The 11,561-nt window shown below is 40.7% G+C and overlaps 1 protein-coding gene across 1 annotated transcript in view; it reads right to left on the bottom strand.

The window, feature by feature from the left end:
- RSL24D1 (ribosomal L24 domain containing 1) overlaps positions 1–7,929 on the bottom strand; it is a 14,657-nt gene extending 6,728 nt beyond the window's left edge. The window contains exons 1-3 of the mRNA XM_010836765.1: positions 7,776–7,929; positions 2,510–2,623; positions 205–277 (exon numbers count right to left, since the gene is read on the bottom strand). Of these exons, the coding sequence (XP_010835067.1) occupies positions 205–277; positions 2,510–2,623; positions 7,776–7,856 (268 nt within the window). The 5' untranslated portion in view covers positions 7,857–7,929. The remainder of the gene's footprint in view (positions 1–204; positions 278–2,509; positions 2,624–7,775) is intronic.
- Positions 7,930–11,561: the final 3,632 nt, after the last annotated feature.

Here is an 11,561-nt window from a genome sequence, read left to right on the forward strand (position 1 = left end):
ACAGGGATGGGAGAGCCTGGTGGGCTGCCGTCTATGGGGTCGCACAGAGTCGGACACGACTGAAGTGACTTAGCAGTAGCAGCTATAAAAACTAACCAATTGAAAGAATAAATTTAATATTTAAACAATCAACTGATATTAAAGCTATGGTAATATCCCAAACCAGTGTCTCCTGAAAACTCCTCATATTCCCTTGTGACTTACTGGTTTTATTCCACAGTTCTCGCTGGTATTTGACAGGTTCATTTCTACGTTTTTCAAATTCAAATGAATTATCCTGTAAAAAGAGGAAAAATATGGTTTTAAGAGAGATAGAAAAGAAGCATTTCTTAAAACTTTTTCTCCTTTTCACATAAGTTCTAAGTATTTCAAGCTACTGTTGTTCTCAGTTGCTCAGTCATGGCCGACTCTTTGTGACCCCATGGACTACAGCATGCTTCCCTGTCCTTCACCATCTCCAGGAGTTTGCTCAAACTCATATCCATTGAGTCGGTGATGCCATCCAACCATCCCGTCCTCTGTCGTCCCCTTCTCCTCCTGCCTTCAACCTTTCCCAGGATCAGGGTCTTTTCCAATGAGTCGGTGCTTCGCATCAGGTGGCCAAAGTATTGGAGCTTCAGCTTCACCATCAATCCTTCCAATGAATATTCAGGGTTAACTTCCTTTAGGATTGGCTGGTTTGATCTCTTTGCAGTCCAAGGGACTCTCAAGAGTCTTCTCCAACACCACAGTTAAAAAGCATCAATTCTTCAGCACTCAGCCTTCTTTATGATCCAACTCTCACATCCATACATGACTACTAGAAAAACCAGAGCCTTTTGACTACACAGACCTTTGTCAGCAAAGCAATGTCTCTGCTTTTGAATATGCTGTCTAGGTTTGTCACGGCTATGGAAACATACTAAGATTTTCCCCAAGATGATCTCAGAGAATGTAAGTTTTCAAACTTTTTCTCCATTAAACACAACATACAAGACACTCCTAATGAAAAAATTTCTCTACATATTAGTGATTCTCAAAGGGACGGGAGGGGAGATGGGCCTGTAACCATCGTGAGGATTATAAATAAACTCAAAAGGGTTCCCTAATTTCCTGTTCCTAGCTGAGACTAACAGCCAGAAAACATGTATTAGACTGAACCATTTGAAACTGCCTTTCCCCACAGATCAAAAAGAGTCATATATTGAGAATTTCATACGGTTCAGCAAAAATACCTAGCCATGTTCATCTATTTCAATACCTATAAACCTTTGTGTTACAGCACAGAGTTGAAACCACATCCTCAAATAATGTGGTGCTACTCTGCCTGATGTAAGCTTCACCCTGAAATTCTTTAGGTCCCCTCCAAATGCAGTCGGTATTTTGACAATTAACAACTTTACTTATCTCAAAACATGCAAAATAATTTTGGGAAAAAACTCAGATATTTATTGGTTTTCAAATCTATCAGATTCAGACTCAGTTAATGTGAACATTAACTCTGCACTTAGCTATTTCATTCAGATACACAAGACTCTGTTCAGATCACAGTAACCTCAGCCATGACAAGGTAACTGGTCACCAGCAAATGAATATGACCTAGCATTCTTCCTTCACTCATACAGTTGCCACCTGTATTTGAGATGCTACAGTTCTATTCATCCATACTGAAAATTATTTTTGTGACAACGATCATGATCTGGCCTTACAAGTTGTCAAAAAATATTCTTTACATTCACTGAAAAACTTCAGGTGTTAAGAAAGCCAGAAAAGGACTTCATAGCAACTACTTAAGACACTGCTTTTACAGAGTGGAAAGGTGGGAAAAAGTCATGGGTTTGGTGGAAGAGAAAGTACAGCAGGGAGAAGACAGCTGAAAGATCTCCCACCCTCAAAAACAACCTGTGCAACAGTTTCTCCTCCTTCCTTTTCAAGGATAGAGTGTGGCCAAGCCTCAGTGGGACCTCATACCAACTCAGTAAGAGCAATACTTGTGGGGGCTCATCTCATGAAACTCCCTCACCCCGATTCCTCATTATTCTTCCTTACACCAATATCATTAACTAAGTTCCCTGCTCTCAGACACAAAGTCCAGCTAAGAAAACTGAAAAACTGATAAACAAGCTTATTACAAACCTCATCCGAGCCCTCACTGCTACACAAACATCCTTTTATCTCTTAACTTCCTTTCAAAATCCTTAAGTAACAGTTTCCGACTTTAATCCATTTAAATAATTCTCCCCTTTGTTACAAGAGCTAAAAATACTTTTTGGAGAATAAGAAAAATCATTCTACAAACTAGATTAGGAATCTTTTTTTCCTTTTCAGAATTCTACAGATTTATAGTTTTGGGGATCGTGTGAGAATGAGATTGCCAAAGCCAAATACAAGTCAGTCAGTCATTAATCACTCTATGGGAAGCCTTATTAGAGTTAATTGATATTAACTCTAATTAACATCAATTGTTCCCCATCCAAAAACTAAAATTTTGAAAACTATAAAAACTATAGTGATAGCTAAGTGTACTCACCACCGTGAGCTCTTTACCAGCTGCTTTCCGGAACGCTTTAGTCCATCTGACCTTGCGAGGATTGCGCTTCTTTTTGAAGTTTTTATGGCACTTGGATTTACAGAATCTGAACACCTATTTTAAAAAGTGTTAAAATAGTGAAAAGACAATATTAAAAACTTTTATGCCATAGGACATTACCCCACCAGACAAAATATACTATAAAGTCTGAGAAATAACAATGGTTCTCACTCACAACTGCTTCTACTTAAACAGCACCATTTAGAAATACGAGATGTATCACATGAAACGCAAATTGAACTATTTTTTGACTATCAAACATCATTACGACTAAAGACTGAGGGCCCCCAAAATATGGTTAAAAACTAGCATTTTTATAGAATAACAGTCAAACCTTTACTATGATCTTGAATGAAGGGAACAATTTTAATTAAGTCATTTATTTAAATCTGTTTGCAATTCAGAATAATTCTCAAAATTCACTTTGTATATATCTCAATGAGGGGGAGGGGTAAAGCTCCAAACAACCATTCTGAAATGTCCTTTGGTTCTTTTCACTGTTGCACAAAATAATTTCCCAAAAAAGCAACTAAAACTGGCTTTAGATTTGTTTTTCTAAAGAATTTATTCAGAGATCTACTAGGAAGATTCTTCACTACTTTAATTCTACACTTTCATCTCCAAAGATGTGATCCTTTAATAGTGTTTACAATTTAATGATGATTCAAAGTGCTCCTAAGTGACTTACTGGGATTTATACATCTAAAATGCATCATTTTGTTACTCTGTCTTAGAAAAAGTTATAATTTGTATTACTAGAGGAAACCTGAGAGAAAAAGTATTATAATTGAATCTGTGGACCTTGGCAAAGAAAATTAAATTGAATTATCGTGCTTAGATGTGATCCATTCAAAAAAAGGCCAAACTAAGGTACAGACATTTCAAGCTAAGAGACTCAGCAGTAAGGAATTCGCCTGCCAAAGCAGGAGATGGGTTTGATCTCTGGGTCGAGAAAATCCCCTAGAGAAGGAGACAGCAACCTATTCCAATATTCTTGCCTGGGAAATTCCATGGACAGGGAAGCCTGGTAGGTCCATGCAGTTGCGAAGAGTCAGACACAACTTAGTGACTAAAACAACAATAAAGCCTCTGTGCGCATGTGCACATAAATCACAAATCACAATACTTTTCATTTTATGTGCACTGTTCTATGAGGACCTTGAAACAGGTCACTAATCACATTAGGACATAGATTTCTTAGAAACAGTCAATACTAGAGAATTCCCTGGTGGCCCAGTGGTTAGAACTTGGCGTTTCACTGGGATGGCCCTGTGATGGATCCATGGTCCAAGAACTAAGATCCCACAAGCAGTATGGCAAGGTTAAAAAGAAAAGAAAAGGAAGAAACAAATGGTCAATGTTAGATCAATTTAATCGAGGGCCAGACTTCCTGGAGAGCCCTCTCTATGTTCTTGAATTAATTTCAAACAGCTAGAAAATATGTGAACTACAGTAGTTTTCTGGAATGCTGCTGCTGCTAAGTCACTTCACTATAAAATCATTATTGGTAAAACTTCTTTTGCATATTTCCAGCCCAAAGTACTACTACCTTTTTAAGTAAAAGCCGTCCTTGTTTAATATCTACTAGACAACTCCTACACAAGTCCTCACTGAGAAGTTTGAACTTTTCTAGGTCTTCTCAGTTCCAAAGAAAGACAATGGGAAGATACAGGGAAGCCTACTTAAACTCTGTATCTAACAGACTCACTTGAAAAAGCATGATAAAGTATCTGAAGAGACTGGAGTCAGTGAGATGGGATGGGGATTCCCAAATAAAGAGCAGCTACTATGTGCTGGATGTTGCAGTAGGTGCAAGAAGTACAAGAATAATTAAAACACAATGCTCTACCCTGAGACGCTTAGTCCAGTATTGTGATAAAGTCTCACTTTGCAAACAAGAGAAATAAAGATCATACTAGGATATAAATAATGGGATATGGCTATACACAACAATCAAGTATAAAGTAACATGTAAATATACATTAAGGAGTGATTAAATCTCTACTGCGGTAGGTGGTGGATGATTCTGTGTGAGACAAAGCTTCATAGGCTCAAATTTCCCTTCTAATCTAGTCCTTGAGCACCATCCTCAGTCTTCAACATGCAAACAAATGATCCATCTGAGCTTCACAGTTCAATACTTTTTATGCCACTAATTCAACAAAGAATTATTAAGCACACCTTAAGAGTGTACATGTTTCTGTTTGCAAACTATGAAAATACAGAGCAGTAATATTTTACCCTGGTTGCTCAGACCAAAAAGAATCTGCCTGCAATGTAGGAAACCCAGGTTTAATCCCTGGGTTGGGAATATCCCTTGGAGAAGGGAATAGCTATCCACTCCAGTATTCGTTCCTGGAAAATCACATGCACACAGAAGCCTGGTAGGCTACACCGTCCATGGAATCACAAACAGCCAGACACGACTAAGCAACTAATATTTTCACTTTTTCCAGTATTTTAATTAGTAACACACTAATTCTGATTTCCCTGGTGGGTCAGCAGTAAAGAATCCTCCTGCAATGCAGGAGATGCAGGTTCAATCCTTTGTCACGAAGGACCCCTGGAGAAGAAAATGGCAACCTACTCCAGCATTTCCATCAGGGAAATCCCATGGACAGAGGAGCCTGATGGGCTACAGTCCATAGAGTCACGAAAGAGTCAGACACAACTTAGTGACTAAACAACAACAAACACTAATTCTACTCTTAAGAAGCTACTTGAGAAGCATAAGAGGGGAGATGTCTGTGAAAGATGGTCTCAAAAGCTACAAGCATAAATGGAGAAAAAATAGGAGGCTACAAAAGTGCCAAGTGCCTAATCTGGGACCAGGAAGGCAGAAGAAAGCTAAGACACCACTATCCTTTGCAAAGGCAGCATGGGTAGGACCTATAACTAGATACAAAGAGTGAAAAGATTCAACGGTAACTCTCAGTTTCTAGCAGAACTATCTAAGCACATGACTATTAATTCTGAGAGCAAAAAGAGCTGAGGTAATAAGAACTCTCTTTCAGGAGGCTCACTGTTAGGTACAAACAGGATTTCTCTGTCAAGTGGGAAATTCAAACCTGGAACCAGGATATAAAGATGTGGGAAGTATCAACAAAGGAAAAAATGAGGTGCTTGGTCTTCATTAGTGCTTCTGGGCCTCTACATCTTATTTCCCCAATCGGCTCTGTTCTGGATACACTGGTCTTCCCTAGAGCAAGCGAGCTTCCAGCTAACTCAACACCATTCTTGCTAGCAACACAGACTTCCTCATCAACCTGAACTCCCACTGTATCTGCCAGGTCAACACCCAACTTTAAACAGCTCCCACTGTCCTAATTTCCATATCCAGCTGACAAACACTGATGGACAAAAATCATAAAATTATGACCACCAGATAATCTACAATGCCATAATGCCTACTGTGAATTACATTTCAACCCAGTGATCATTTCATTCACTGCTATAAATTCTTTGTCATGTTCCTGAGAGGAGGAATTAAGAATCACTTACATACTCTTTCAGGTTCCCAAATACACCTTTGGTGCCTCATTTCAGCAAGAACTCTTACTCCTAATTTAGTGAGGTCAGTATTTTTCATACAGAATACACATATAAGGTGAAGAAGTACAAACTGTAACTCCTGAGCATGTCAAAATCACCTCATTGAATATAGATTCCTAGAGCCTCTTCCCTTCCCCTTGCTGCTGCTGCTAAGTCATTTCAGTCATATCCGACTCTGTGCAACCCCAAAGACGGCAGCCCACCAGGCTCCCCCATCCCTGGGATTCTCCAAGCAAGAACACTGGAGTGGATTGCCATTTCCTTCTCCAATGCATGAAAGTGACCCTTCCCCCTAGACATTCCAATTCAACAGATCTGGTGGGAATCAGGAGTTAGTTTTTTCCACAAGTGTCCAGTGATTCTGAAGCAAATATAAGAGAGCTCAAATTCTGAGAAACAACATTTTGAACAGAGGAATGGAATTCATTCTGGTATGAAAGGCAAATCCATGTATTATTCCTAAAGCCTTTCACAATGAGGCCTTATAATGACCGTGCCCAACTTAAGATGGCTCAACTTTACAATGGTGCAAAAGTGATACACATTCAGTGGAAATCATACTTCAAATTGTGATCTTTCCCAGGCTAGCCATGCAGTAAAATTCTCTCTGATGCTGGGCATCTGGCAGCAAACCAAAGCTCCCAGTCCACAGAGTGAACAACTTAATAGTTAGAATCATTCTGTTTTTCAATTCCAGTAGAGTATATCATAAATTACATGAGATATTCAACACTTCATTATAAAAGAGGCTTTGTGGTAGATGATTCTGCCCAACTGTAAGCTAATGTGTTCTGAGCATGTTTAAAGAAGGCTAGGCTATATACAATATTCAGTAGGTTAGGCTTTTGCATCTTCGACTTACAATGGGTTTGCCCAGAAGCAACAACTCCATCGAAAGTCCTGTACCATCTGTATCTATCTTCTGTTTTCAGACATACCTTTTTAATATAGATTTATATTTGTATTTATAGCCCTACCCCAAGCCTCTATCACCATCTGTAATCCGTCACTTCCTTAAACAGAGAAGTAACTGCTCCTCTGTGCCTTTGCTCAAATTGTTCATTTCCCTTCCTCCTAAAATGCTTTCTCCTCCTGCTCTTAAAATGCAAGATACAGGATAAAAGCACCTGCTTTCAGTGTCTTTTCACATACGTCCTTCTCCAAATCACCTCCAATCACTTCATAAAACGTAACTCTGCTATCAAGTCATACCCAACATTTCTATCAACCTCTACACACTACGGCTGACCGCAAGTCTTATACATCTGTATAGAGATGGACCTCAGCAAAGATGCTTGACCCGGCATGCGTTCAGCAAGGTTTACGGAATTGAAGAATGTGGCCCACATACAACAGTGGGCCAACAGACTCCCAGCTTCCCCGTGGGCTCTGGCTGGAATCGTTCCTCAACCTCATTACTGCCGGCCTCTCCCAAGAGCGGCCTAGTGACCAGCTCTGCTCGGACCACCTAAAGGAGAAACTCCCCCAGCGGGAGCTGGAGGTCCGAGCCCGTAGTAAAGCCAGCCTCACGCGCCGAAATCCCAGGCCAAACCCCACGCCAAGTTGGTAGGCGCAGAGTAACCCCGCGCCGAGCGGGCACGGCTTCAGCCCGGCGGGAGCGCAGCTAAAAGCGCCCCACTCCCCGCCTCCTCACCTTGCAGTCGTTACGAACGAACATCATGCCGTGGCCTGGGTAGATAGGGCCCGAACAGAAATAACACTTTTCAATCCGCATGTTGAACGCGCGTGGGGACTCGCCGGCCGAACACCCAGCTGAATAGGAAGTGACGTAGCCCCGCCACAGGAAGTGATTCTCTTCCCAGTTCTCCAGAAAGAGCATCCGGAAAAGGCGGTGCTCTTCAGGGCTTCTGGAAAGCGAGCCGAACGTGACCGCGCCTCCCCGTGGCCGCGCGGGGAAAAGCGCTGCCGTTTGGGGCAGGCGCAGAAATGCAGTCCGGTTGGCAGCTGGCAGTCTGGACAAGTGCAGGGTTGTGCGCCTTCTGAACTGGCTGTTACAGCGTCTAGTTTTTCCACCTACCGTATCATATTAAGTCAGCATTTACTCATGTCTTATATATCCTGTCTCTAGTTTGTGCTGTTCCCAGGCGGCTCTCCACACTTGGCTAGTTTCTAGGAACTCATTTCTCCACGGCTCGAGCCCCGCCGGATTCCAGTCCCTAGAGGACTTGCCTGGTGTCCACGGCGGGAACTTGCTGCCCCGCACGGCAACCGAAGCTGCTGAGTCTCAGGCTCGCAGGACTTAACCAGCTGTGTTTTAAAAACTTGTAGTGGTGGTCTTCTCCACCTTTACTCCCTCTCCGCCTTTTAATTAATATACATATATTTAATTACTAGACATAAAAAAATATCACCATTTGTACAGGAAATTGATGCTTTTGAACTGTGGTGTTGGAGAAGACTCTTGAGAGTCCCTTGGACTGCAAGGAGATCCAACCAGTCCATCCTAAAGGAGATCAGTCCTGGGTGTTCATTGGAAGGACTGATGTTGAAGCTGAAACTCCAATACTTTGGCCACCTGATGCGAAGAGCTGACTCATTTGAAAAGACCCTGAGGGTGGGAAAGATTGCAGGCAGGAGGAGAAGGGGACGACAGAGGATAAGATGGTTGGATGGCATCACCGACTCAATGGACATGGGTTTGGGTGGACTCCCGGAGTTGGTGATGGACAGGGAGGCCTGGCATGCTGCGGTTCATGGGGTCATAAAGAGTCGGACACGACTGAGCGACTGAACTGAACTGAACTGAAGCCCTAATACTCCCTCTCTCTCGCTCTCTTAATCTCTCTGTACCTGATCTCTCTGTGCTGAATTCTGTGTAATTTCCTCCGGTCTATCTTCTAGTTTGCTGCTGCTAAGTCGCTTCAGTCGTGTCTCTGTGCGACCCCAGAGACGGCAGCCCACCAGGCTCCCCCGTCCCTGGGATTCTCCAGGCAAGAACACTGGAGTGGGTTGCCATTTCCTTCTCCAATGCATGAAAGTGAAAAGTGAAAGTGAAGTCGCTCAGTTGTGTCCGACTCTCTGGCGACCCCATGGACTGCAGCCTTCCAGGCTCCTCCGTCCATGGGATTTTCCAGGCAAGAGTACTGGAGTGGGGTGCCATTGCCTTCTCCGATCTTCTAGTTTACCCATTCTCTTTTCAGACTTGCCATTTAACCTCTAACCATTACATTCTGAATGCCAGTGGCTACATTTTCCATACATGGAAGTCTTTTTCTAAATTCAAACCAGTCATGTATCTTTAATAAAGTCTTCTTTTCCCAGACATTTCAACTCCTTTTATAATTAGTTTTTGATCTCCATCTGGTAAGCATATTATTTGAAGTTCTTAAGTCCCATATTGCTGGATTTTGGTTCACTGGCCCTTGCTCATGTTTGGGGCTGAAGCTGGTGGGGAAGGAACAGGTTTTCCTTTTAAATAGTGAGCTCATCCTTAGTAGGTGTTTTCTGTAAAAATTCTGTAAATTCTGGGTGGAAATGTTCCCTCTGAAGAGATTCTGTTTGCTTCTCCCAAGTAATCCAGAGGTATTGCCAGTCACAAATTATTTTATGTTAGCGTATGTTCATTTTTTGGCTTAAACGTTTCCAGGAAAAAAAGAAAAAACAGGAGAGGAGTAATGTAAACTTGAATCTTAAACCTGTGTAAAAGCACACTTATGGTTATAAATTCACAGGGGAGATTAAGACATAGACCAGGCCCTGGCTTTGAGTGTGTTTGGGGTTAGGCCCTCCGTTCCAGCATCCTACCTCCAAGGAATCCAAAGTTTTCTCTCATGATGGCATGTAGCCATTAAAGCTGAGCACCTTGATTACTGATCCTGCAAAATCCAAACCAAAAGCAAACCACATCCAGTATCAGTTTGTTACAAGATCCCACTGTTGTTGCTGATGTTGTCTGTTTTGTGGAGGAAGAGGGATGGTCTCTAGGTATTATCCTTACTTTCTTCAGAGATCAATAGTTCATTTAAAAAATACATTCATTATATTTTATCCAGCATCATCAAGTACTTTATAATAGAAGAGATTTCTAGTTCTAAACTCATCCATCTTGCCAAAAATAGAAGACCTGTAAATACTATATAGAGTTTTCCAGGTTATAAGAAGCCAAGCAAAGCATTCTTTATTGTGCAAAAATAAACAAATGGGGACTAATCAAACATATAAGCTTTTGCATAGCAAAGGAAATCATAAAACAAAAAGACAACCTATAAAATGGGAGAAAATACTAGTAAACAATGGGACTAACAAGGGATTAATTTTCAAAATATACAGACAGCTCCTACAACTCAATATCAAAAAAAAAGCAATCAAAAAATGGACAGAAGATCAGAACAGACATTTCTCTAAAGAAGACAGGCATATGAAAAGACGCTCAACTTCACTAATCATTAGAGAAATGCAAATCAGAACTACAATGACATATCACCTCACACCAGTCAGAATGGCTATCATCTAAAAGCCTACAAATAATAAATGCTAGGGAGGGGGTGGAGAAAAAAGAATCTTTCAACATGGTTTTTGGGAAAGTAAATCCATGCAGCCACTATGGAAAACAGTATGGAAATTTCCTTTAAAAACTAAAAATAGAGTTAGCATATGATCCAGCAATCCCACTCCTGGGCATATATGGAAAAGACAAAAACTAATTTGAAAAGATACTTGCTCTCCACTGCTCATAGCAGCACTATTTACAACAGTCAAGACATGGAAGCAGCCTGCCCCCATTGACAGATATATGAATAAAGAAGATGTGATAAATAAATAAAAATATATATACACACACACACACACACACACACAATGGAATATTACTTGGCCATAAAGAGAATGAAATAATGCCATTTGCAGCAACATGGATGGACCTAGATATTATCATACTAAAAAAATTAAGTCAGGCAGAGAAAGATAAATACTATATGATATGTCTTAAATATGGAATCTAAGAAACAGTACAAATGAATTTATTTATAAATCAGAAACAGACTCACAGACATAGGAAACAAACTTATGGTTACCAAAGGGGAAAGGAGGAAGGAGGATGAGGAATATATTAGAAGTATGGGATTAACAAATACACACACTACTGTATATAAAGTAAACAACAAGGCCCTACTACTGTAGAGCACAGGGAACTATATTCAATAGCTTGCAATAACCTATAGTGGAAGAGAATCTGAAAAAGAATAGATACATGTATATTATATATTAATATATACTTATATAATATATATATAATGTTAGCAAAAAATTACTTTGCCAAAACAGATTGTAAATCAACTACAGTTCAATTTTTAAAAACTTCTAATTGGGGATTTCCTGTTCTGTCCAGTGTGGTTAAGGCTCCACACTTCCACTGTGGGGGCAAGGGTTTGATCCCTGGTCAGGGAACTAAGATCCTACATGCCATTTGGAATGAACAAAA

The sequence above is a fragment of the Bison bison genome, unplaced genomic scaffold (assembly GCF_000754665.1).
Source record: "Bison bison bison isolate TAMUID 2011002044 unplaced genomic scaffold, Bison_UMD1.0 scf7180017864066, whole genome shotgun sequence".
Lineage (NCBI taxonomy): Eukaryota > Metazoa > Chordata > Mammalia > Artiodactyla > Bovidae > Bison > Bison bison.